A 27,957-nucleotide genomic window follows, 5' to 3' on the forward strand; every position below is an offset into this window, starting at 1 on the left:
ATCACAGTATTTTTCCTTTATGTTGCAGTAATGGTATTATATCACGGTTTTCTTACATGAAAGAAGTGAAGTCTTTTCAAAACATGATTTTGACTCTGTTCTGTGTTATAAGTGAACACATCCTCCCCAGCAGGTGGAAACTGTCTAATACTGGGTTAAAAAAAGGCCTTTGCCCACAATGGCCCACATTTAACATTATTGCGTAGGTATTTCAATACAATTAATATCTAAATTTATGTTCACACAGTGTTTTTTTTTTATTTTATAAAAAAGTGCACTTCACATGTTGACATATTTCAGTGGTTGAGCCAGAGATTTGGTCTTATTTACATTTCTGCTCTGTTTTTATACGAGATCCATAGACGAGAGGATTCATATTTATTTTTTATTTTATTGTTCATAATAGGCCTGTTGTTCTGCAGTAATTTGTTCCTTTCTCTGATTTTATTGAAGGTAATTTATGATCATTTTATTACAGGTCTACAAGGCCTAAAATCAAATCAATCAGTCAATATTCTACTGTGATTGTAACGGTTAAATAAAGGTTTATGTTATTTGTAAACATGACATGTAAGCCTTGCAAACAGGAAAAAATTGTATGTTACACTATCCCTTGTTGTGTTGGTCATACTATTGAATGGTTTATTGCTTGTGTCAAGTGAATAATGTAGAGGATAAACATAACCCCTCCAAAAATCGCAAGCTAAATCGCAATCCCAATATTGGTCCAAAAAAATCGCAGTTAGATTATTTTCCAAAATCATTCAGCCCTAGTTTGAACTCAGAAAGAAGCTGCAGACTCCAGCCTGAACCTGTCACAGACTGAGGAGGGAGCAGAGCTCTCACCGGGTCTGCGTCAGTTTCAGGCGGAGACGGAGGGACAGACCAACCTGCTCTGTGTCAGATACAGATGAAACATTTTCAACACTCCAAACTAATTGACCTAAAAACCGATCTCATATAACTTCACTTGTGGTCGTTTTGGTGCTTAGACAAGATGTGTGCCGATCATGTGCTATTACACACAGGTAGACCGGAGTTTTATGATTAATTGTACCATGAGACGAGCACATTGTTTGTGATTCCATGTAAATGAACTTCTTTTGATATTAAACAGTCCACTTTTGGCAGAAAAAAGAGTGAAATGTTGGAAATAATCTTGGTTTTTATATTTAATTCAATTATCTAAATATTAATCTAAGACAATTTCTTCAGTCTGAAAATGTTTTGCCCTCATATGATCTAATGATTCTTCTCTACAGACGGATTTTCCCTCGCTGCACTGCGCTCCAAACTGACATGAAACTTGCGTATACAAACTAGGGCTGCAACTAACGATTATTTTTAGTGTCGACTAATCTATCAATTATTTTTTCGATTAGTCGATGAATTACGATTATTTTGTGTTTCAATCTAATTTGGCCTTTAAATGTGCAGACCTTTATAATTCAACGTGTGTGTTACATTTTCACTGCATTTACCCAGAGTTAGGTTCTCTACTCTGACTGGTCAGCCCTGTGTCATGTTTGTTTGTTTGTATATATTTCATTCATGATGACATAAAAAATATAAGTACTAGGCTTTACAAAAAAAAATAAATAAATCTCAAAATGAGTGAAGCAGGTAACAGGGAAATGAAGTTGCTGTACGCAGTGTTGGACAGACCGCTTATTAGTGACTTTGTGCTTGTTTTCTAATGTTTATTTGCTCATTGGGGCTTTGCTCTCTGTATGATCCCGCCTGACTCTCCCAGCTCTCCATGACAACGTGTTTAGTTTCGTTTTTCTACATGCGCTATTTCGCTCATGCGCACTCCGCCCCTCCTCCTCCCCGCTGAGTGTTACCGCTGCAGCGTGAGCTTGAAAGTGATAAATGTCCTCTCTTTTCAAAAGTTAGGGGAGTTTTGACTCTAGTTTGTGACTCAGATCCTGAAAAACTGTCTGTAACAGAGAGTGAAGGAGACTCTCTAGATCACGTTATCAGACGTTAAACTCTGGGAGCTGTCAGGCTCCGTCAGAGTTTCCGTCAGCGCACAGCGCTCTCTGGAAGTGGAGATTTTTCCTCATCAGTATTCCTCACGTATGAACTTAGAGATATTTTCCCATAAAAGTATCCAATAACACAGCACCTCATGCTGTGAACTGAAGTTACTAATGAGTATTACCCCCTGGTATTTGATTTCACCATGTGACAACGACAATAAAAACAATAATACGACGCGTCGACTGTTAAAATTTGCGTCGATGAATTTTTTTCGTAGACGTAGTCGATTATGTTGACTAATCGTTGCAGCCCTAATACAAACTCAGACCTGGTGTGGGATTTGAGCATACTCAACACCCAAGTTCAGGTTGATAAATGCCGATCTGTGCGTGGAAAGGAGCAGACACATTTGATAAATGAGGGCCACTGAATTCAGAATCAGAACTTCTGATGTCAAAGTGCTTTGAGGTGACATGCTTCAGTTTCGGTTTCTTTCTCTTTGCTCTTACCCAGGGCCGCCTTTGCAGCAGCAGAAGCCACTCTGGGGTCGACCACAGAGGCCAGGAAGGCGACCGTGCTCATGACGGGGTTTCCAGACTGGCTGAAGGGGATGGGCTGGTAGGCCAGAGGGCCCAGGGAGGACTCTGTGCTCTCCAGGTACGGGTCCTCGATGGGCAGCCGCAGGAAGTGGAGGATGCACTCGTCCTGGGTGCGTGAACCGACGTGCTCGGACACTTTGTTCCAGTCGTCTTTGTACATCTCCAGAGCCTAGAGGAGAAAATACAGAAATGTTTAGGATTATGGAAGTAATGAGAGAGGGGAAAGAAAGGGATTAACAGAGTTATGTGCTGTACAGATTAAGGGGTCAGAAGGAGGAATGTATAAAAGTGAAATGAAGTGCTGGTTACCTCCAGCAGCAGCAGAGTCTCCTGCTCAGTCCAGTCCCGGGTGGAGTTTGTAGCTTTTCCCTGCAGGGCAAACACAGAGAAATCTTTGTGAGAGTGATGGAAAACCAAGAACAACCTCTTTTTGTTTTCTCAAACTTTTCCTCTTGTAAATTTGTAGCTTGTGATCTTCTTTGACCTACAGTGACCCTGGGACACCACTAGTTTGAGATGCTATGAAGAAGAGAAAACAAAAAGATGATATTGAGCTGACCTTGATGTTCTTCTTGTTGTAGAGGTCCGAGCGAAGGCCAAAGTTCTGCAGGTCGATGGCCTTGTCTTTGCCTTTGTCCATGAAGTTGGGCATCTGCTGTGGAGGAGGAATCTGAGGGACAGAGGAGCATCACGTCACGGTCTGTGGAGCTGTGGAGAAGGAGTCCAGAGGAGGTACAGAGGCTGGGACAGTTCAACAACTTACCGGTGGGGGTCTGTGGTTCAGGGGCATGAGGCCAGATGGTGTGTCAGCCAGAACAGTGAAATGAGGTGTGGGTGGGGGGCCCATGGGGAGTGGGCGACTCTCATGGTCGACCTGGTAGTTCACCAAACCCCACTGCTCCAGGAACGCATGGACTCTGGAGAGAAACAGCACAGACAGTTAATAAGAAGGGATGCAAATTTGGCCAATATCCATTGCTATCGCTGAAAACCGATATTTACTGACATCAATATATATATTTTTAGATGTACTTTATCAATCCCCTTGGGGAAATCCTGTTTTTAAACTCTAAATCATGCTATATACACACAAATATTGGTTAAAAAAACAAAAAACAATCTGAGATGATGTGTCGAGGTAGTTCAGAGAGAAAGAGCAGCGCCATCGTGAGAAAAGACGACGGAGATCATGGAGAGGATCAAAGGATGAACTCGACAAAAAAAAAGTATGTTTCCTCCGATACTTTGATCATAAACAGGAAAAGAGACATAAAAGAACAGAGTCCACTCTTCTTAGGTAGTTTTGGTGTTTGCATAGTCAGAGAAAACAAGACTTTCTGGGTCTTGAGAGATTGTTCAAGGTGTTCTAAAAATCTCTGGCAGCCAATGGGTAAACATCGACATCGACGTGTATATGTTAAAGGTCCCGTACTGTACAAAAATCACTTTATTAAGTCTTTTAGTGAAATTTGTGGGTCTTTGTCTTTCCTCCCAGCCCACAAAATGTGATATTTAATGACAAAACCTGTACTTAGTAGTGCTTGTGAATGTAAAATCCTGACCTAAAACGAGCTGTTTGGATTCTGGGGATTTGATGATGTCAGCGATTCCCTTTTTTGACCAATCAGGAGCAACTCTGACCTGATTGGTCCACCGGAGCAGATAACCCCGAACCTCCTCCCTGCCCACTCTTCTCACTCAGAATGCCAAAGTTGAAGAGCCATCACTGCTCTGTTTTTGGCTGTAAACAGCCACAGAGTTCCATGCTCAAGTTTCCCATCTCAGAAGAAGACAGACTAAGTGTCTAGAGCTCATTTATCAGGAAATGTTCCAGCTACACTCAGTAAAACTGTGCATGTGTGTGCTAGTCACTTCACGGCCGACTGCTTATCCAACTTTGGACAGTCCAACAGAGGGCTAGCCAGGACTGGTCCTGAATCCAGGTGCATTACCAACCATCCTCCAACAAACCTGGGACCCTGGAAATGTGAGTATTTTAAATGCTGTGTGCTGTGGAGCAGATGGAAGAGCTTTTCCTCAGTGTCCCCCCTGTCTCCGTGTTAGCTTCAGGATGCTAGCTTTAGCTGCGGTTAGCCTGTTGTTTTAGCCTGTAATGTTACGGTAAACGAGCTTCGCTGTTTTCTAAACATTGTGCACTTGGAGCTCGTGGCGCCGCTCTCAGTGACCCTGAAGAGCGGGGCGGTATCAGCGGTGGCTCATTTACATATGAAGGCCACGCCCACTAAATCAGAGCGTTCTGAACAGAGGGGCTATGAGAGCCTGGAAACAATGCTGCTGTGCTTGATTTATTGGCTTTTTGGACCAAAACATGTGACTACCACTCCGTCTCTGTGTTAGCTTCTGGATGCTAACTTTAGCTGAGTAAATTTGATATATTGGCGCCCCAAAAAACGTAAAGAATCAAATCAGAAGAAAAGCATTTTATTCCAGACGTACAGATTATTAAATGTACCGCAATAGATATTCTGTGTTTGTCAGGTAGTGTTTTACTGCTGCGAAATTAAGGTTATAAAGCCAATAGTTGCTTTATGGCTGTAATTACAGGACTATTATGCAATAAATTCAACTTAAATCAAAGTCTTGATTTATGTAATCTGTTTTATAATCGATTGTAAAATATAAATTGATTAATTACTTCAGCCCTCGTCTGTTTACAAACATGAAGAAGCCAAATTGTTCCTTGACGGCTGCTGATGGGGTTCAGGGATTAACATTATCGTGGACAACACTCCCTTATTACAGAAATGAACCCTGGTATAAAATCATCCTCTGGCTGTAGATTCTGAATGTTTTGAATTAAATACAGATTATTTGACTTCACTCACCTCATGATGGCGCAAACGTCCCCGGTCAAGTTCCTGCGACAGGAGGTGGAGGTGAGGTACTCCTGAGGGTTTAGCCGATACGTGTCAATCATGAAGTTACGATACGCCAGGTATCTGTGGAGACAGCAGCAGCACGGGAGATTAACCACAACATGAATCAGACACGCAGAGCCCAACAGGTGAAGTGATGACACTCACATCTCTGGAGTTTTGGATTTGTTTTTCCCGTTGAAGAACTCAGGAAGTGCTCGTCTCTCGATCTCATGGATGCTGCAGTGAAAGGAAAAGCGAAATCTGGGTTAAAGTCATCAACTCATCCTGTGATATCTCCTCCTCCTCCTGGGTTCACAGCTCTCACCAGTTGTAGTCGAACCAGGAGCCGTAGCTGGGGATGATGATGTGATGGGTCTGTTCAGTCACGTTGTCCTCGCTGGCGTCGATGAGTCGGTTGATTTCAGCTTTGCCCTGCTCCTCGTCATCCTGCGAACAGACGCAGAGTCAGCAAACCTCCAGAGTTTCTCTCAAGGGGACAGATTCAGTCCAGTTCCTCGTGTTCTTACCTTTCCACCCGACAGCACAGAGTCGTCCTCCATGTCGTCTGAAAAACAAAAGCAGCTTTCATCTTAAAATCAGAGTTGGAGTTGATTCAGCTCTGAAGTGATTCATGTTTATGAAATGTTTGTTTTTCAGGGCCAGATACGTACCCAGGTCATTCCCTCCTTTCACAGGAGTGTTCTCGTTATCTTTCTTTGAATTTGCTAAAAGAAGAAAGAGATTTAAACCGTGTTAGAGCATTAACAAGCGTTTAAAAGAGGACGCCAAAACAGAGAGTGCCGAGGAGTGTGTGTGTGTGTGTGTGGTGAAGGATTTTAGTAAAAGTGGGACACTACAGATGGGACCTGGTCTAAAAAGAGCATCTTCAGTTAGATTTGGTTTTAAAAGAGGATCTTTGTGGAGGATACGACTCGAGCTCACTTCAGCTGCAGTCATTCAAAGACGTCCTCGGGCTGTTTCCTTTCTTCTCTGAGAGGACGGAGGTTCAAGAATCTGTGGGAGGACTTTTCTCCAGCAAAGAGAAATTTCTGGTCATCCTAAAGACACTGATCCTGCCTCAGAAATTCACTCTGTTTGATCTCCTCTGAAAATTCACTCACAGGGATTTTATCTAACTGTTTTTTCGCTGGATCTAGTTCTAAGGTTTTGTCAAGACTAAGGATCTTCAACCTGCGGCTCTTTGACTCCTTAGCAGTGGCTCCTTGCAGCTTTAAAAAATACTATTTAAATAAAGAATTTTTATATTTTCTTACAGATTCAAGACACTGATGATTGAAAAAAATCCTGCGTTAACATTTAGTTGAACTAAATCTTCATCCCATCTGTCAATAAAGCCTGCCACCGCTCTACTTCACCTCCTACAACATCAACAGCCCACCAACTTTCCATGCACCTGTGGCTAACCTCAAGTTTTACAGCCCTGGGAAGATAACTACATCTACAAAAAGACTAATCTGGAAGGAAATACAGATTTTTATTCTGTGTGAATGGATTCATTTAACTGACAACTGTATATACATGCTTAATATGGGTTGCAAAAAAATAAGCAGAGAAAAAAATAGGGGTTGGGTAGAACATCCAACAAATATAACCAGATTCAAAAAAATTCTTTTCCCTTATTTTCTTATTTATTAGATTTCATTTTCTGTTGGCAAATTTGTGAAATTTAAAAATTGTTTCATATTTTTGGTAAATTGTTGAAATTCTCATTATTTCTAAATTTTTGCAAAATCTTGAAATTTAACAAAATTGACATATTTTTAGATTTGATAAAATTTCTAAATTTTTTAGCAAAATTTTAAGTTCCCTTTTTGTAAATTTATTCAATTCCTTTTTTTGAAAAATTTTTGAAATAAAAAATTAACAAAATTTTGGATTTGATCAAGAAATCTTAATTTTTTTGCAATTTTTTTTCAGTTTCATTTTTTGTGAATTTACTTAATTCCGCTTTTTTGCAAGTTTTTGAATTTTAAAAAAACTTAAACTATTTTTGGATTTTATAAAAATTTCTTAATTTTTTTTCTAATGTTTAGTTCCTTTTGTAGATTCAATTTACTCCTTTTTTGCATATTTTTGCAATTTTAGAAAAAAAAATTGGACGTATTTTTGAATTTGGAAAAAAAAATCTTAATTTTTTTTTTTCTGTGTCATTTCTTTTGTCAATTAACTTAAGTCTTTTTTTTTGCAAATTTTTGAAATAAAAACAATTTTGAGGTATTTTTGGATTTGATAAAAATTCTTAAATTTTGTTGCAATTTTTTTGTTCCTTTTGTAGATGTACTTCACTCCTTGTTTTTTTTTAATAAAAAAAAAAATATGTATTTGTGGATTTGATAAAAATTCTTAATTTTTTTGCATTTTTTTTCAGTTTCTTTTTTTGTGAATTTACTTAATTCCTTTTTAGCAAATTTATAAAATTTCATTTTTTTGTGATTTTTGTAAAAAAAACTTGCAACTTTTTTTGCAATTTCTGAAACTTCTAAATTTTTTAATCTTTTTTGCATTTTTTTTTAAAAACAAAAAAAACAGGAAATCACATGTAGGATTTTATAAATGTGAAAAACTTCTCATTTAGATAATTAATCACTAGATTTTACTATGTTTAGAATTTTATACACCTTATTGTCTCTAATGTGGAGATTTTGTGGCTTCTGAATGGCTTTAATCCAGGTGAGCTGATGGGAAATGGCTCCTATGAAAGTAGAGATTGTAGACACCTGATCTAGACCACCTGCTGATGGTGGTACAGGTGATGCTGAAGTTAAAGTGAGTACTTTAGTTGGCACACATGTTTGAGCAGCAGTTTGGTCTGAATATCTGAGCTGTTGTGTAGTTTTTGGATAAACAGCGCCCAGCTGAACACTCTGGCTTTTCTCGTACCGTTTTTGGACATGCTGCCCTCCTCCATGCTGGCACCAGCTGAAGAGTCGTCCAAGTCCTTGGTCATGTCCTCCTCCGTGTCCTCCTCCTCGCCTCTGTGGCCCCGTCGCTTCCAGTGAGGTCCTGGGTTCCTGGCAACAAACAGAAAACCAGACTTCAATGAAAAGGCTGAAAGTCCTCCACGAGTGTCTCATTAAGCCGTCAGCATGAGTGGAGCTTAATTAAAATCAGAGGATGAGAGGTGTTAATGGAGATTCATTTACTGTAAACACTGACAGTATTTGATCCATTTCTAGTAAAAGTATACTGCTGTACATGCTGTTAGCAAGATTTCTTTATAAGTTTCATAAAATAAGATGGTTTTTTGAAGGTTTTGTTGTCATTTTTCTTAGATTTCTGCATTTGCAGTTTTTATTTCACTCATTACAAGGAATGAATCACTTATTCTCTGCTTGTAATGTCTTTTTCTTAAGAGTTAAGTTTTCATTAGTTATAAGAAGTATTGTTTTAGTTGATTTAAGTGTTTTAATTTGTTCCTTGTTGATTCTTTGTTGAGTGAAATGTTTTCATTTGTTCTTTTTTTTTCTTACACTTCTCTCACATGTTCGAAATAAAGCCTTCATTCATTTATTCATTCATTCAAAATGTTAAAAACGATTTACGTCATGTTTAATGATGATTGACAGCTGCTGTTCTTGTGTATTTTTTTCAGGGATTGTAAAATATGTCGGGAGGTAGAGTCAAGAAGTGATTAGACTCTTGAAAGAAAAAAAAATATTATTATTTTTGTTTTGCAGACTTTCACTACACAACTGCTGCCACTCTATTTAGTCAATGATATTATTCAGAATGCCAGAGCTGCTACGCCTCAATTTCCCCCACCAAACAAAAACAAAAAAAAAACAGGTTGGGACAGGAAGTTGAGCACGGACACCATCTAAAATGTCCAAAGACTTTCAAAATAAAACAAAAGGTGTCCAAATCAGATTGTGTTTAACTTGACCACAGCAACAAACTGACATAATGACAGAGCCAGATTTCACAGCCAAAACAAGAACGAGGGGATGTTCAAATAAGGATCGGGAAGTGTGGGAACTTATTCAAAAAAATGAACAAAAATAAAGTACAGTGCAGGCGACGTTTATCTAATAATCTTCAAATAGTTACAAGCAAATATCGAACAGCTTTTTCCTTAAAAAGCCCATCTCTACTGGAAACAGATTGTTTATCTGGTGAATGTGGCTGATATTAGTCTAATGACGTATTTTGTACTTAAATTATACAAATACCCCTTTAATTTTTTAACTTTTGCAAAGCTGTCAGAACTTGAAGGATTCATGCAAACAGAAGATTACTATAAGTTTTCTGTTGAAGACAATTTGTTTGATGATTCTTATGTTTTAATATTTTTCTTAGGGATGCAGGGTATTGGATTTTTGCCGATATCCGATATGCCGATATATCGAAACCCATTTTGGCCGATACCGATAATCACAAGTTTGTTTGTTTTTTTCACTGTAAAGAAAGCTAAGTCTATCCTGTACTGGGATTTATATGTTACTCTAATTGTGGCGGTCCTATTTGTTTAAGAAACACACATAAAACAAGACAAAAAACATTTGATTTTACCATAAATAAGAAATGTATTATTTTTTCAAACTCAAGACATTCAGTATTGAAATACAGGAAAATAATTTCTTTAGATCACATGAACTTTAACTGTACAATGCATTTTTAAACATAACCAAGTTGCATTTGATTATTTTAGAGCTACTGTAACAACCTGGTGACAGACACAGAGCTCTGCAGTGCAAATAAATGAAGTGCTACATTTTATTTAAGGAGCTTATTTTTCAGATGGAAAATAATAATAATTCTAACTGAATAGCACCTTATCGGCTGTGCCTATCGGCAGAAATTTTCATATCTGCCAATACCGATAAACGTGTTTTTAAGCTTTTATCAGCCGATACCGATATTGTGTCGATAATATCGTGCACCCCTAATTTTTCTTAAGTTTCCAATGTAATAAAATCTTCAAATATGTCTTGAGAAATTTTTTTTTTTAAGATTATAGGAAAGATTTGAAAGCACGAGTGGTTTGCTTTAAAACAGAGAATTAGCAGATTCCTCCTTACCCCTTCTTCCCTCCCTTCTTGCGGGACTCGGCAGGAGTGCTTGGCGGCGAGGGCGAGCGTCTCCTCTTCTTGCCGGCAGAGTTAGCCTTGCGCTCCTTTCGATCGGGTGTACGGGAAGACTGATCAGACAAACCCCGTGCAGCGCAGGGAGCGAGGGATGGAGGATGAGAGAAAGAGCAGCAGAATGAGAGGATGGAACGGTTGCACACACAAGGAGGGGAAGCAGAGGAGGAACGACCACAGGGAGGCGGGTGAGGGGGGGATGCCGTGGTGGAGGTGGAGGAGACGACCAGGGTTCCTGTGCACGGTCGCAGCTCTGAGACTCAAAAAAGTCGTCTTTAGGGAAAATGTTTGGAGACTCAAATCAGACTAAGCTAAGAAAACATGTCAACGTGTTTTAAACTGATGTTTCCGTTGACCCAGAATAAGCAGCAGGAAGAAGTTTGATTTTATTTTCCAGCTTTTGTTCTGGTTTACAATCCTTAAAACTGCTCGGATATTTCTCTACCGTGGACAGAAACCCTGAAACAAACTGGAAGGAGACAAAGAGTGAGGAAAAGTCTGGAAAGGATGCGCACAAACAAAGAGAAGCAGACGAAGCAAGACAGCGACACACAGTCCACAGAGGACGGCAGCAGGCGACCGAAAACAGTGGCAGCAAAAACACTCGAACAGAAACATGACTGATTCAATCAGAGCGAGAACAGCTTCACATTTCTGTTCTTCATCAACATGACATCAAAATAATCTCCAAACGAGAGAAACTCACCTCCTCCTCTTTAGGGAAAATCCTCTGTCGGAAGTTGACCAGCTTCTTGTTCTCATCCACCTCGTAGTCCTCTTCATTCATCCACTCATTGAAGGCATCGGTGTCCAAGACCCACTTGGCGTGGACCTGAAGAGGAGGAGGAGGATTGAAAGTGGTTTAAAGGAGCAGTCGGATGTTGGTGACACTTTTCTTTGAAGATGCACGATGTGTTGTTTTTCTCCGCTTGTATTCTTCGACTCTCACCTTCCACGGTCTGTCGGTGCTGGGTGGGTCCTCCACATCCCCGTCCACCTCGCTGGCTGATACCCAGGTGTCGTAACTTAGAGAGTCAAAGGAAAGCAGATGAGAGTCAGACAAAGATCAATGTGACGCCCTGAATCTGAGTGATTATTTCTCCTTCATACTGACCGAGAAAGAAACCAAAGGGTAAAAAACTTGATATGGAAAATATAAATGCTGCTTGTGCAAACAGTGATATAAAAAGGTGACTCTAAACTTTATTTAAAGGCTGCGAGAAATCCTCCACAGCACTTACAGTGAGCCCTGTTTATTTTTATGAAATAAGACGAGTCAGGAGAGGAAAAGCAGTTTGTAAATCACGCTCTTAAACCCTAAGTTTAATATTAAAAACTAAACAAGAAAGAGTCGCCAAGCCCTTTCCCGAATCTCCTTTTTTTGTTTGTTTGTGATAGATTCCCTCCTTATCTACAGACACTGCAAACACCAGAGGAAAAGTCATCCCATCTCTCATTTAGGGGGGCAGCTATCGAATATTTCAGCATTCCAGCATATACATATTTTACTTACATTAACTTAGTGAAAGATGCTGTGAGGAGGATCTGTTTTATTGCTCTCCCTCGCCACCTTGTGGGCCCAGAGTCTCCGCACACTGTCGTAAATTACTTTTAGCGAGGTGTGTGTTTGTTTTGGATTTAAATGGAGATCGGATCAAAACAAATTTTCTTTGTTCAAGACAACTTTTTACTGGGTACAACTCGCTACTGTTACGTAGCGCTCTGGTTTGTTTCAGGCAAACGTTGTAGTAGCTGGCTATACGTAGCGCTATCGGCAGCCTGGTGTTCCGATGTATCTGTAGGCTAACAGGACAACAAGTAAACACTGTCTGTTTGTTTGTAGTTTAGTAGCTGTTTATATTTAGCTCAACTGACAACCTGGTGCTCTAAGACATGTCCGTAATGTGTAAGGTTAGTAAATCCTGGTTATGTCCTGCCAGTCATCTACCAATCAGAGCTAACGTAACCTCACTCTTCATTTATTGATAGACTCTCAAGTTTGAACAGACCACTGCAGAAAAACTGCTGACTGTGGGTTGGAGTCAACATTAGCACTAACAGATTAGCTCCTGTGTTAGCCTTTAGTTTGTGCTTTACACTTTAGCTTGTGTTCTAGTCTTTAGCCCATGTTTTAGTCTTTGGCTCAGACTTAAGTCTTTAACTCATGTATAGTCTTTAGCTTGTGTTTTGGGTTTTACCATGTGTTCTAGCCTTTAGCTCATGTTTTAGCCTTTATCTTGTTTTCCAGACTTTAGCTTGCGTTTTTGCCTTTAGCCAGTGTTTTAGTCTTCGGCTCATTTTTTAGCTTTTAGCTTTTGTTTTAGCCTTTAACTTGTGTTCTAGCCTTTAGCTTGCATTTTAGCATTTAGCCTGTGTATAAACTTTAGCCCCTGTGTTAGCCTTTAGCTTGTGCTCTATCTCTCTCCTGTTTATCTTTCTTCTTCTCTTCCATCCTTTTTCTGTCTGACAGTTAGGCTCCAGTGTCCACCATCACTGTCATAGAGACCTAGATGTGCCATAAACCAATGCCGTCCTGGTCGACCCGGTATGGAAGCTAAAAAGTAGCAATTTAAAATAACCTGTAACCAGCAATAATGAAGCTGATAATCTCATTTTAAAGTGTGGATTACGATCAGGGAAATATCTAGAAGGGAGACTTTTCAAGATCACTTTGAAACTCCCCACATCCCCTTAAAGATGCAGTTACTTTCAAATGAAAATCTGTGTGAAACAGGAGAATTTAGGAATAAATGTTAAGATATATTCTATGTTTAATGATCAGAAATGAGACATTTTAACTGGGTACCAGACATATTCTTCGTAAGATTTTGAGTCCTTCCAGTGTTTAGACTAGAATAACAATCCCTTCTGTATCAGAGCATATTTGGTACTTTATACATCAATAACCTGTGAGCTAAATTTGACAGCTTTCCAGTTAGCTCTGTTATGGTTTAATTTTTCATCAGCTTCAACCTACAGCGCTGTGTTTTACAGAATAAATACATCCCAAAATGACGCCACCGCCTGATTTGCATAACAAGTCATTTGCATGTAACTGACGTGGACGCTGAGGGAGAGAGGAACCACATCGTAGGAGAGACAGAAAGTGTAATAACACACTGTAAATGTGTTTAGAACTACATATGATCTTTCTTAGCTTCTTCTTGTTTTTTTTTTCTTTCATGTCAAAGTATCAATCCCCCTCCTTACTAGATTTGTCACTGGTCGCTTTTTCAGGGAAAAAAAAGTCGTTAAAGGGGCTGAAAAGTCACTAAATACAGCCATAAAGTTGCTGAGTTGACAGCTATGCTTGGGTGACGTCAGCGTTATGTGAAACATTAAAAAAGCAAAAACACCATTCTGTGAATTTAAAAAAAATCAAACGGTCGCTTGAGGTGGAGGAAATTCCTCAATCATTTTTTGTAATTGAGTTACTCAAAGAATCGTTTCTGCCTTGCTCATGTCTGAGGCTGATTAATCATAAATCATGAAGTATGTGTTGAGATGACTCTTTAAGGTTCCTCTGTGCTCACCTGTCTGGAAAGAGCCCCCAGTGCACCAGCACCTGTTTGTCTTTCCTCATGACGGGGCGAAGCCATTCCTCTGCAATGGAAATAAACCAGAGCTGAAACATGTTTCATTCTCATGCCAATAAAATAAATCCACATAATGAAACAGAAACATTCGTAACTTGTCACTTTATCTCTTTTAAGGTTACGAAATATGAAATTCCTGTGTCAGGTTTGATCTTCAGATACAGGAAGCTCCTCCTTACCTTCCTCCTGTGGGGCGGGCGAGGGGTAAATGTGATGTGTAGCTTTGGACTTATCATCAGTCATGGAGCCCTGAAACAGAAAAAGAAAAAAATCATTAAGTATCTGTTTAAATAAAATGGAAACAGAATAGTTGGTCTCTTTTCCTTGAGTGATGCAGTCCGTTTGGCTCACCTGGTGCCTCTTGATGATGTCTTTGAGCTTACTGGCTTGTTTCTGCTCGATGTCCGGGGACAGGAACACGGTGGGGCGAGTCAGGCAGTTGTTCTGTTAGAAAGAGTACGTCACAGAGTGAAATCACAGTTAGTTTATTTTATATCCTGAATAACATAAAGCAGAGTGGAGCATAAAACAGAAAATAGACACAGAATGGTGATGGAAAAAAGCAAAGGCTTCAAATTCGATCAAAAACAGTAGATGAATAAAATCTAATGAAACTCTTTAGAACAATCTGGCTTTAACGTCTTTTTTTTCCTTTTCATCCTTTCTCTTTCATTTCTATCTTACTTTAGTTTGAGTGTCTTGTTAGTTTTTTATTTTTTATTTCTTGCTTATCATTTTATCATCGCTTTTATTATTATTATTATTTTATTATTCTCTTAACGCCCTCAACCCGATCATGACCACATTTTTTTTTAGCATTTTAAGGCATATAATTTTATTTGTTGTGTCCCTCTGAATCATGTTATGCATTCATTTTCCATTTTGTACTTTGTTTTGAGGAAATTATTATTTTTATGGTCACACAGCGTGTCACTTGGTCACCTAATAAATATATAGAAACAATAATAATTAAGTCGTAACAAATAATAAAGTCATAAATAATTTAAAAAAAGTGTGTGTAGAGGCATTGGCGTGGTAAGTACACATGTGTCAAGAAAATTGCACCTTATAAGTAAATTATGAGCAATCCTGCAGGCAGTGTTTTCCTTTACTTAGCGACTAGCTCTGTGCCCAGCGGCAACTTTTGTTGCCACTCACAGAAAAAAGCCCATGAACAAAAAAAAATATTTATCCCAGGTACATTTTTTTGGCAGAGGGTTACTCTAGAGAAATGAATGATTAAATAATCATAAATATGTTTAGGGGTATACAAAATCTATGAATATTGGCTCTTTCTAGAACAATTTGGATCCACCAAGTCGTCTACCAGGAGGAGCAGGAAGCAGATGATGTCATGTGACAGGAACCACTTAGAAACTTTTTTTTTAATCAAAGTCTTTGGCTGTGTCCGAAATGGCATACTAACATACTACATACTACATGGTCGTTGTGTATATACTGTATACTACATACTATAAGTATGATTAGAGTGCCAACCGTTTACACCGTAGTATACTACTCGGTTTCCCATGATGCATTTCAAAACCTCCGACGACAAAAATTGGACGCACACATAAGTCTATGGAAGCACACCAGGCTATCAAATATCTCTGTTGATTCACCATATTTGAAAGTTTTAACAACATTTTAGGCGAGAAAGTCATCACATAGAAAACCAAAATGTGGTCATTTGGGCCACAAAACGCACGGATACAAATTTAATTTCGACATTTCGGACATTCTGTTAAGAGCGCCAATATGCTATCGAAGAAACTTCCGGTCCGCTCCAAAACAAGAGCCCAATTTACAAAAGCGTTAAAGAACTTAAAGGAGATAAACGGGTGCTTTTATTTTGAAATTGGGAAGTTCGCTAGTGGATGATTTTTAGCTAACACCGGTCTCAAGACGAATTCATCACTCTTCAAAAAATTAAAAAATGTTTACTGCTCGCAGACACCGAAGATGATCCGTCCGTCGCCTCAGGCACTTTATTTCTTTGTACTTACGTTTAGGTTTCCCTGTAGAGCTAAGTCCATTTTAGTTGCTTCTCATCTTGTCATCTCATGAATTTACGTTTATAAATACGGGGCTCGCAATGCATTATGGGGCGTGTCAGTACGACTAGTATGCCCACCTCCCATACTTAAAATTTTTACCGATATAGTATACATCCGGGTATTTCTCGCGCACACAATCTTTTCATACTATTTAATGTGAACACACTACATACTATTTTTGACGTCACACTTAGTATGAGTAGTACGTTAGTATGCCATTTCGGACACAGCCTTTGTCTAAGTTGTTAACTAGCATATAAGTAGAAAAAGTTGTATTAGTAACGTTGAGATTTTTTTATTGTGAGTATGAAATGACAGTGATAGACAGAGGCAACAATTGTTACCAGAGGGGCAAAACGGGTTAATATTGTCTTTTTATACTTGCTGTCCTGTTTTCTACTCTCAATCCCTGTTCGTTGCCTTTTTTTTTTTTTTTTTGCTGATTGATGCTTTTAGCTTTAGTTTTGGTCCTCATTGTCTCATGCATGGTTCTTGTATTGTTTGGATTCATATGTCGTATGAAACTACAGTATTTCTATGACTGTCTCGTCTGAACTGAGCCTTTTGTTTAATTTTCTGTGTGCTGAAGCTTGCGTTTCTTGTTTTTATGTCCTGACTGTTGTCAAAGCACTTTGTAAACTTCTGTTTTCACAAGTGCTATACAAATAAAGCTATTATTATTCTGGATTTGATAAATGATTTGCTCAATGCTGTATTGAAATGTTGTGACTTGTTCTTGACATCTTACTGCAGGGGTAGGCAACCTCGGGCACAGGTGCCTTAGATAACACTGACGTCTATCTATGTTGGCATGCAAGGAGTAATTTCTATAAGGCAGAGGACTAAATATATAAATAAATAAATAATAAAACTATTGTGTTGTATTCTATTTAACACTTATCACAAAAATTGAGCACACTATGAATGTTCTTACGTGACAATTTAACAAATAACTCAATAGATTTAAATCACAATGTTACAAGTGTGTAAATGTTTCTTGCCATCGCATCCATTTAGCGGCGTTATACAGGCAAAAAAAAAAAAAAAAAAAGTTCCAGTCGCTCTTTCCAACTTAGCTGGAAAAGGGAGCATGGATTTATTGCCAGAGATGGCCGAAGATCGAGCGATATCCACCCTTTGCTGTGAAAGTGTGGTATGCAGGACATCAAGTGAACGGAGTCTTTTTGAGACCAAACGCGAAAATAGTGTTAGCAAAGTTTGCAAAACAAAGCAACACATTCAAAACAGGAAGTTAAAAAAATCTCACTGCATAGCTAAGCATGGAAAACCATTTAAGGAGACTTTGCTATCAAATGCAGATATTTTTATTAGAGGTCGACCGATATGGGTTTTTTGGGGGCCGATGCCGATGCTTTCCAAATTTGGGCAGCCGATGCAGACATGCATAGCCGATTTTTCCAATTTGATATTCAGGCCGATTGTTAAATAGATATTTATCATATTTTTGTGAAACGCAGCAATTTCTGAGCAGCTAAAAGAAATCTATTTCAACAAGTCGTGTCCAGTCCTCTGAACATTTATTCAGCTTTCAAAACAATGAAATATTTTGTCTGAGTAAACACACAATGTAACAAGCAGTAGTAAACATTCACACTCTTCTTAAAATGTCAAAAAAGAAATTTAAACTTATTAATTTAATTTGAACAAAAGTATGTAATGTATCCAAGTGGTTCCACAAGTTTGAGGTGCTCATCTTTTTTGTGCCTGATCAAAAATTGCGTCATTTTATACAACGGATCAAAAATCGGCTTTTTAAAAGAAAATACGGCCGATGGCCGATAGAGACAAATGTCCAAATATCGGCCCAATAAATCGGCCGGCCCATATATCGGTCTACCTCTAGTTTTTATGAAAGAACCGAGTCTTAGCACTTTGGGCATGAGTGGATTCAAAAGTGGCATGGGTCATGAAAAAGGTCGTCTACCCTTGTCTCACTGGTTCCTCTCTACAAACTTAGGACTGTTCATATGAAGTTTGACTTTACAAAGATCAGCTCATTGTGGAGCCTTTGTGTCAGAATGCTGGGTCATACCTGGACCAAGTTCTTCTCCACATTTAGGAACATTTCCACGTTCCTGTCCATGCGTGAGGGGTTCTGCAGGTCAAACCTGCGCCTTTAGAGAATAGAAAAAAGCAGAGAGAGATAATCATTGAGATGTGGACAATCACAGTAACAGGACGTAATGGCTCTAGTGACTTCTGGGGTAAACAAAAATGTGTGCCAGATTTCTGTCAAAGAAACCCTACAATTACAATCAAAAATAGAAAATACTTATGTTGTTGCCAAAAAAATAAACAATGTAAGGGCTTTGGCAGAAACGAGCATCATTTAAAGAAAGAAAGAAAGAAAGAAGAAGAAAAGGTCACGAGTCAACTCACCACCCCTGCTCGCTCTTAAACTTGTAGACCGACCCCAGGATGTGGCAGAGAGCCCCTGCAGCCTTGAAATCCAGGAAACACTTGGCCTGAGGACAGAGAGAAACCACAAAGTCATGACTGGTGGAGATCTGAGGAGGTCAGACACAGAGCAGCGCTCCCCGGGGTCGTTTTGCTTACAGGTAGCTTGGTGAGAGCTGGATTGTTGACTCTGCGTCCAAATGCATCCTCCTGGAACTGCAGCAGCTGGACGACCAGACCGGCCAAAGATTTACTGGAGGGGGAGTCGTTCTGGACGTACTGGAGCCAGACAAGAGAGGAAGAGAGATTTATTAACACACAGCACAGCTTTCCACTTTATTCATCTACTTAAATATCCCCAATGAGGCAATAGCAACTGAATTTAAAAGTTTGTAAGGTACACTGATCCTTCTCTCTTTCAGGAGGTATTACTCAAACTTCTAGATTATGTTTTCTCAATAAACTGAAACACACAGACTGCACTTTGGAACAAGGCCAAATGAAGTATTTTTATTTACACCATTTATGTTTTTTTAATCCTTTACAATGTGGATTAATGGTATGTTCACCAGAATATGCTGATAGATCTTAGTCTCAGGTGCAGATAAGGCCTCCTTTTCGGTACCTAAAATGTATTAATCTGGATTTGAACTCCCTTAATAAGCTGTTTAATGAGATTACTGCAGCTCTAGAGGAAAGTTCTGACTTGTTTGTTTTTCTTCTAAAAACAACTGTAAGCTCTTGGCGTTTTTAAGCGTGAACTAAAACAGTCTTCCAACAGAGTTTCTACCATGGCGTGGCTTTCTAGCTTGAAAAATCTTGCGCATCAGACTTCCTTTCCTTTAAAGTAGATGCATTTTCACTCCTGCATTGGAGTAGGGTCTAAATCTCTCAAGGAGCAGGAATGACACAAGGTCAGGGAATGGAGAAAATAGGACAAGCAAATCTAAAAAGGGGAAAAAGCTCATGCAAGAACTAGTCTACATAAAACTGGGTCACTGTCAAAAGGACAAATGCACTGTACTGTCCAACAGAAATAGCTGCTTTTTCATTTAAGCAGGTAGAAGACAATTCAACAATCAAATGAAAAATATTATTATGTTACGATATCACTAGGAGTTACTCAAGTTTTCAACTATCAAGCAGTTTGGAAAACACTCCGACCCAGTTGTTCGGCCATCACAATTTGGTCTTTGTCAAAAGCCGCGTTTCCACCAAGCAGTCCGGGTCGGTTCGTCTCGGTAGGTGCGCTTTTAGCGGCGTTTCCACAGACTCATCCCGGGACGGATCCCTAAAAACCGAGACGAGCCGTCCCACTTTTTTGGGACCCTTTCGTATGGGTGCCAGACTGAACCGATCCGCTCTCCGGAGGTGGAGCAACACACTGCAGACCGTTGATTGGTCAAAAGAATCGTCACTCACCCCGACAGCGGCTGCATTTCTCCTGGCGGCTCACAGACTTCTCTGAAACGAAGCTTGATTGCACTTTGTAACAGAGAGTTTCATGAAAATCACAGAGAGGACGAAATGCTGCATGTCTTCCATCCGTGCTCTTTGTTTACTGTGTCGCGTTTTCTTCTTTGTTGGATTTAATCGCGGGGTAAGCTGCTACGGCGTCGCGCTATTGTTTACCAGCTGTGGCTTCCGGCATGCGGCTTACACGCCGCCCACCACGAGAGGGCACAGTTTGCTGTGGAAACGCAAACGGGATCAGACTTAACTGTCCCAAACCGTCCCAAACCGTACTGAACCGACCCGTACTGCTTGGTGGAAACGCAGCAAAAGTCTCTCGTGTCTTCACCCTCGACCATTTTCCTCCTTCAACAGATCAACCTCAAGGACAAATTGATCACTTGCTGTCTGAAATACTCCACCCTATGACTGGCGCCTTTGTTACAAGCTTGTTACAAGATGCCATAGGGATAAATATTTTCTATACCTGCAACACCGATTAGGCCTGTCACGATATTCCAAAATATTATGCCAATAAACGATATTATTGTCAATATTATTTTGATTTTTTTTTCATTTTTTCATTGATGTAGTTATGATAAATGGGATAATAAAGTGAGTACACCATATCAAAAGCAAGAAACTTTAATTTCTTAAGAGTATTTAACTGTAATTAAAAGGTCATAATCTTTTGAATAAAATAAATTAAACAAAAAATATGATAAATTTAACAAACAAGAAAGAGAGAAAAATACAATGAAAATGAAATGGACTCTCTTTTAGAAAAATACATGTCAATGAAAATAATTAATACTAATCAAAAACAATAAAATATAGACCCTGTCCCTAAAGAAAAAACGAAAATCAAAAAAGAACAACAGCAATAAAAACTATAGCCTAAATAAAAGGGAGTTTATACAGTTCCTGAATTGTTTGTAACATGTCCTTTTTCCCAGTCAATCCGTACTGTCTGTCAAACATTTTGAACATTTCTGGCTTTCAACCGTATTGAAGGGCTGCATTTCTTTGGCAATGTATCTGTCTTTGAGCGCCCACCATTTGGCGCTTTTTAGGGTCCTCGGCCTGAGCCAGGGCACCTTCTAGCAGGGCTAGAAGGTGCCCTCGGCCGAAGGCCGAGGGCACTATTGTATTTCGTTCGTTTCTTTCTTATTATTAGGGTCCTCGGCCTACGGAAGAGGGCACTTTCTAGCAAGCTAGAAAGTGCCCTCGGCCGAAGGCCGAGGGCACTATTGTTCCTGCTGCGTTTCTTTTTTTTTATTATTATTATTATTCCACACGCGCTTTGAACGCTTATTAGGTCCACTTAACATATTCAAAAACTCACCAAAATTGGCACACACATTGTGACTGCCAAAAAATTTTATAAAATACAAAAAATAAAACCCGACATCCCATAATAATCTCTCTAGAGCCAAATAACCTCTAAAGACCACTCAAAAACACACAAAAATGGCTCTAGCTCGGGCCAGGAGTGTGGTAGAGAGATGAAACCAACACCAAAACGTTCGTCTCATTGAGACGCACAAAAAATATAGGAGGTATTTTTGCGTAGCTCCAACAGGAAGCCAGCAATTTGCCCGCCAAAATAAGAGTTTTCTGAAATTTAAGCCTCTCTACAAACATTAACTTGTCAATAACCAAAAATGGTACCGGCATGAAAATTGGCTCACATGACAGACCAGACCTTGTTCTACAAAAGTTGTGGGGGAATTCGTTGTTTCGGGCCCGGTTTTCGAATGGCGAGCCCTCAAAGTCGCCGACCACGCAATGTTAACAGATGGGAGAGGAGCTTCAGTGAAGCAGTTGGGCCTCTAGACAAAAAAGTAAAAGTCGCACAGCTTTAAAAATGACATGGTTGGATTCCTCACAAAACGCTCTTCAAGAAAATCATATTTTTACACAGATTAGGTCAACATTCTGGCCTACAGGATGAGAAGTTTGTCCCCTTTAGGAATCTCATCCCCCTGCACTTCTGTGATGATGTCACACACTGATTAGGGGTTCCACACAGCTGGTCACATGACTCAGCAGAGGCAACAATGACTCTCTCCTCCATTAAAGTGCTTATTAGACCCCCTGAACATGCTCAAAAACTCACCAAAATCAGTACACACATTTCAAGCATCAAACTCTTCAATATAATACCAAACATCCCATAATATTCCCTCTGTCCACATTCTGACACATTAAAACAGCCATAGCAGCCAGTAGGAATGTCCTAGAGAAATAGAACCAACATCAAAATGTTCATCTTATTGAGACGAACAAATTACTTGCTGACACCCTGACCTTTCCCAGACAGGAAGTTGGCTATTTCTCTTCAGCATAGCAGAGGATACGTTGCCATGGTATCAACTGACTCCCTGACATCCCATAATATTCTCTCAGAGCCATTAGGCTCACTTCCACCTATGCACAGCAAAATAGCCCTAACTGGGGCTAGGAATGTCCTAGAGAGATGAAACCACCACCAAAATGTTCGTCTTATTCTGTTGGACACAGTGGGGCCAATACCACGATAGTAGGGCAAAACCGGCATGAGCCCCGAGGACCCGTCTAACGCTGCTTGCAGCTTTAATTATTATTATTCCACACGCGCTTTGAATGCTTATTAGGTCCACTAAACATATTCAAAAACTCACCAAAATTGGCACACACATTGTGACAGCCAAAAAATTTTATAAAATGAATAAAATTAAACCCGACATCCCATAATAATCTCTCTACAGCCAAATAACCTCAAAAAAACACTCAAAAACACACAAAAATGGCTCTAGCTCGGGCCAGGAATGTCGCAGAGAGATAAAACCAACACCAAAATGTTCATCTCATTAAGATGCACGAAAAATATAGGAGGTATTTTTGCATAGCTCCAACAGGAAGCCAGCAATTTGCCCGCCAAAATAAGAGTTTTCTGAAATTTTTAGCCTCTCTACAAACATTAACTTGTCAATAACCAAAAATGGTACCGGCATGAAAATTGCCTCACATGACAGACCAGACCCTGCTCTACAAAAGTTGTGAAGGAAGTTGTTGTTTCGGGCCCGGTTTTCGAATGGCGAGCCCTCAAAGTCGCCGACAACGCAATGTTAACAGATGGGAGAGCAGCCCAAGCTGAGCAGTTGGGCCTCTAGACAAAAAAGTAAAAGTCGCACAGCTTTAAAAATGACATGGTTGGATTCCTCACAAAATGTTCTTCAAGAAAATCATATTTTTATACAGATTAGGTCAACATTCTGGCCTACAGGATGAGAAGTTTGTCCCTTCGGAATTTGATCCTCCTGCACTTCTGTGATGATGTCACACACTGATTAGGAGCTCCACACAGCTGGTCACATGACTCAGCAGAGGACACAATGACTCTCTCCTCCATTAAAGTGCTTATTAGAACCCCTGAACATGCTCAAAAACTCACCAAAATCGGCACACACATTTCAAGCATCAAACTCTTCAATATAATACCAAACATCCCATAATATTCACTCTGTCCACATTCTGACACATTAAAACAGCCATAGCAGCCAGTAGGAATGTCCTAGAGAGATCAAACCAACATCAAAATGTTCATCTTATTGAGACGAAAAAATTATTTGCTGACACCCTGACCTGCCCCTGACAGGAAGTTGTCTATTTCTCTTCAAAGAAATATTTCCACACATTTTTTCCCCTACCTACACTTTTTGATTGCTTATAACACCCCCAAGCATGCTCAGAAACTCACCAAAATTGCCACACACATTATGAGTGCCCTAAATTTCCATATGATACTTAACATGACCCCAAAGATCCCATAATATGCTCTACAGCGCCACCTAGGCACACTAAAACGGCCCTAATAGGTGCTAGGAATGTCCTAGAGAGATGAAACCACCACCAAAATGTTCGTCTTATTCTGTTGGACACAGTGGGGCCAATACCATGATAGTAGGGCAAAACCGGCATGAGCCCCGAGGACCCGTCTAACGCTGCTTGCAGCTTTAATATTTCTATTTGCTTTGCAGACCAAAAGCCTCAGTAAGAGCGGATTGTCAGAGAACAAGGCTCCGCTGCACCTCCCCTTCTTCTTCTTCGTCGCCACTATTTTCAAACAAATGCGACATATCAGCTCGTTGGTGTTCATGAGCTCACACTTTGTTCATTCTGATAAAAAACAAAATATTCCCACACTGGGACTGTGGCAGGCGGCTTAAGAACCGTATCTTTGGTGCCATCACTCATATTAGCGTGTGTTTCCTCCTTACCCCTCAGGACGCTCGCTTCAGCTCTCTCCGTGTGTACGCGCGAGCAGCCCCGTCTTCACCCCAAAGATCACATTTTTGACAGATGCTCACTCCGCTATAAATCCACTAAATCCGCTATAGGACCTATGCACCCCGATGTTAGGAAAGATAAACGTAGTGAGCCATCTTCTCATTCAGCCTCTTTGGTCGAAAGAGAGGAGGAAAACAAACATGCATGCACGTGTCAGTTTATCGAGGATGGCAAACTTACCGAGGACGTTTTTATTTATCGTTCGGTTCATTGATTTATTGATTATCGTGACAGACCTACCGCTGATACAATTGTTGATTGTAAACAAACATGAGGCAAAGCATGCAGAACAGCATTTGTGCAGAAGCATCCATGTTTACGTCACAAGAAGACCACACATACCTCAGGTTTCAGAGTAATTTGGCTCTCAATTTACTTTATCTATTTGGTCGTTATTGAAAAATAACTGACTAGGAGCATGGGGAGACAGAGGGACCGGTCTTTGTTTGGCTAAGTTAGTGGCTGAGCGCCTACACACAGGCTGGTATGCTGCTGTGTTGACAAAATTCAACGCCGCTCACGCTTCAGTAGAAAACACAACTGGGCCTGCAGAATACACACACTGATCAGATGTGTGAACTTTTAAATAATTAATAAAAAATTACATTTAAAAGGGCCATGAAAATCAAAACTAACCAAGGAACAGACAAAATGACACATACATCAAACAAAAAAGCACAATCACAGCTTTTAAGACCTGAGAGTGGATGGGTCAGAGCAACTTTGAACAAGGGTGATGTGGACACCCAAGGATAAATGCTACAATTGCAGAAGTCATACGCACATGGAAAAGTGTTTCAGCAGCAGAGAATGAGACAAATGGATGGAGGCAAACCATGTTTCATATGGTGGAAGAAGGCTGTTTTCATGAGCTGAGTGCCTTGGTGAAAAGGAGGCTTGCTGTCAAAATTGATACCGAGGTTGTGATTATGAGATGGGGGAGAACAAGCTGTGAGACTGAAATTTTGGGTTTAATGTGAATGACTAGGGTCCAATGGTTATTAGGGGGACTTTGCCATAGTTTAGTGGTTCATTTAATTCTAATAATCCTTTATTCATTCCACAACAGGGAAACTTACAGAATTGCAGCAGCAAAAGAGAACGTATTTATACTGCAAATATCACTTTAACTATGTGAAATAGAATTATATTTAAAGTTTGACCTAGAAAAAAAGTATGTACAAGATGAGGAGTATACAAGGAGTATACCATGGGTCAATATACAAGTACGAAATGTGCATAAATTGATAACATGCTGATGGTAACATAAAAATAAAGTAAAATGTAAACGTATGCAAAACTATGAGATGATGATGCGATACTGTACATGTTAAAGGTTGAGATATACTGCTAATTACACCAGTAATACAACAATTAAAAACAACCTTTCCACGTTGCACAGAGGATTGACCGATGATTGTATTGTCTGAAATAGTTGGTGTGCATCCACCCTTTCATTTCAAAATTGTTCATTCAGTAAAGTTGTTGAAATATTGCTGAAGTTGCAACATGAACTCGTTTGTAAACAATACACAGCCTCGTATGTTTTTAGTTCCAGCTCGGGGTGGCCGGTTAGCATGCTAGCAGTGAGCTAGCTAGCTGATAAGCAGCTTTGATAAGTATAATTGGACATTTTGTTGGGGTGTTAGCACAATATGGGCTAACTGGGAAGTATGCACGTCTCAAAATCTATAGAATAGCATTCGTAATCCACCTTTAACACGAATGAAGTTGTTTTGTTTAGCGATCGGCTAACTAGGAAGGCAGCGCTCCATTGTGCTGGAGGACGCGGGCCATCATAGAAATCAATGGAGAGCCAGAGCTGCTAGCTTACCTTCTTGTAGTGCTTTCCGATCCACTGCCGAACCGTCTCGAGCTGCGATACCGTCTCTGAACTTTCCCAGAATTTCGTTGAAGGACCGCCATCCTTTTTTCGTCCCACTGCGGTACCCCCGCCGCCAACTGGGCCGGTAGCCGGTCCGCCGGATCCCGTTCCGCCTGCCGTTGTCGCCGCCGTCGCCATTGTGTGTTTTGTTCGCTGCGTTCTTTCTCCTCCACCGCGACGCTCACCGTGCAAGTTTTCGAATGATATTGCGCAGCCGCAAACGTGTTGGTACTTTTCAGTTCTCGCGAGTCTCTGATTCACAGGGCTTATGGGTAATGTAGGCAGTCATATTATATTTCTTTTTGCGCCTTTCCACAATGCCCTCTTATCATTGGCTAAATGTGAAATTAATTAAACCATAATTCTCTCATGAATGTATAAGATTCATCAAAGGAAAGGAGTGACTTTAGGTGTTACACTAAAAAAATAAAGTTTTTTTTAATCTTATATATCCTCCTGACTACCAGGAAAAAAATATTGTCCAATCACAAAGATTTTAAGATTCCCCAATCTTTGCGAGGTTATTAGAATACTGAACACGCTTTTTTTTTTTTTTTTTTTTTTTTTTTTTTTTTTTGATATTTCAGATACTAATATATTACTAGTATATTACAGTGCTAAAATGTGTTGTTAAGAGTCCCATATAAAATATGCCACCAAAATTTCAAGCAAAAATTTGCTTATTAAAAAGTTTTATACACTTACTTTTCCTCTTCCCATAAATTGCACTTCCACTGATTGATGCCATTTTCCTTAATGAAAAAGAGAAAGGTACCAAAGCCCCACCCCTTCACATTTGATATCATTGAAAAGCCCTAAATGTCCTCTGTAGATGGCATGAGGAGTTTATTCAGTAGTGTGAAGTAAGTGGAAGATATTTAGGTTTACAAATGTTCTCCACAGAGGACAAATTTGAACTACTGGTAGTCAGGAGGATATGGATACATATAAATATGGGTCAACTCAAGGAAATAACCAAGTGCTTCTGCTTTTCAAGGTAAAATCTAAAGTAGTTGATGTAAAGACTAAATGTTGGAGGAGGGGTTAAACTAGAAAGATTTTTTGTTTCAAGTTGTGTTTATATTTCATAAATTTTGGAATTTTCTTGGTGTTATTAAGAACACTATTTACATTACAGTATAATGAACCCAAGCACTAGTGTATTCATGTAGCCTTAAATCAGAAACTAGACATTCCTATCAGGACTGATTCACAGAAATGCAGAAAAAAAAAAAAAATTTTGAAGTAAAAACTGTGAATATTTTTAATGATTTATGAACATACATTAATCATAAACTATTCCCTTAATTCTCTCATGTTTAGACCTTTTGAATGTATGTGTATATAACACTAACCTTCATAATATTCTTTGATATGACTTTTAAAATGTTTCAATTCATTCAATTCAAACAGTTGTCCAAAAACAAAACAAGGCTCCAATTTTAAGTGTAAAAGCAGTGGCAAAGAGAAAATAACTAAATCTTGGCACCAGTGCATGTTTTGTCTGTATGCCTCTTGATCACTGGTCTAAGGGTTTAATTTATTATTAATTTATTTATACTTAATTTAGCACCAGTGCAAAGGTGAGTGGAAAATCAGGGGAAATTTGCAGGAAGGAAAACTTGCAAGCAGGAAGAATTAAAGGAGCCACTGA

General features: G+C 39.4%; 1 protein-coding gene across 2 annotated transcripts in view; it reads right to left on the reverse strand.

The window, feature by feature from the left end:
- The window catches only part of smarcc1a (SWI/SNF related BAF chromatin remodeling complex subunit C1a), a 40,755-nt gene extending 14,249 nt beyond the window's left edge, over nucleotides 1–26,506 (reverse strand). The window contains exons 1-20 of one of the 2 annotated variants that reach the window (XM_074683076.1): nucleotides 26,253–26,506; nucleotides 18,794–18,913; nucleotides 18,617–18,702; nucleotides 18,270–18,351; nucleotides 14,511–14,603; nucleotides 14,339–14,408; nucleotides 14,097–14,166; nucleotides 11,513–11,588; nucleotides 11,270–11,395; nucleotides 10,501–10,595; nucleotides 8,363–8,493; nucleotides 6,133–6,186; nucleotides 5,989–6,026; nucleotides 5,787–5,908; nucleotides 5,627–5,698; nucleotides 5,429–5,542; nucleotides 3,346–3,499; nucleotides 3,142–3,252; nucleotides 2,892–2,951; nucleotides 2,493–2,751 (exon numbers count right to left, since the gene is read on the reverse strand). In XM_074683076.1, coding sequence (XP_074539177.1) covers nucleotides 2,493–2,751; nucleotides 2,892–2,951; nucleotides 3,142–3,252; nucleotides 3,346–3,499; nucleotides 5,429–5,542; nucleotides 5,627–5,698; nucleotides 5,787–5,908; nucleotides 5,989–6,026; nucleotides 6,133–6,186; nucleotides 8,363–8,493; nucleotides 10,501–10,595; nucleotides 11,270–11,395; nucleotides 11,513–11,588; nucleotides 14,097–14,166; nucleotides 14,339–14,408; nucleotides 14,511–14,603; nucleotides 18,270–18,351; nucleotides 18,617–18,702; nucleotides 18,794–18,913; nucleotides 26,253–26,441 — 2,122 coding nt within the window. In that variant the 5' untranslated portion in view covers nucleotides 26,442–26,506. Of the gene's footprint in view, nucleotides 1–2,492; nucleotides 2,752–2,891; nucleotides 2,952–3,141; nucleotides 3,253–3,345; nucleotides 3,500–5,428; nucleotides 5,543–5,626; nucleotides 5,699–5,786; nucleotides 5,909–5,988; nucleotides 6,027–6,132; nucleotides 6,187–8,362; nucleotides 8,494–10,500; nucleotides 10,620–11,269; nucleotides 11,396–11,512; nucleotides 11,589–14,096; nucleotides 14,167–14,338; nucleotides 14,409–14,510; nucleotides 14,604–18,269; nucleotides 18,352–18,616; nucleotides 18,703–18,793; nucleotides 18,914–26,252 lie in introns of both variants that reach the window. The other variant, XM_074683075.1, reaches the window with a different exon arrangement.
- Nucleotides 26,507–27,957: the final 1,451 nt, after the last annotated feature.

This window comes from Halichoeres trimaculatus, unplaced genomic scaffold (assembly GCF_033239565.1).
Source record: "Halichoeres trimaculatus isolate MK-OKI-2021-1 unplaced genomic scaffold, fHalTri1.1 fHalTri1_scaffold_12, whole genome shotgun sequence".
In the NCBI taxonomy this organism is placed as follows: Eukaryota; Metazoa; Chordata; class Actinopteri; order Labriformes; family Labridae; genus Halichoeres; species Halichoeres trimaculatus.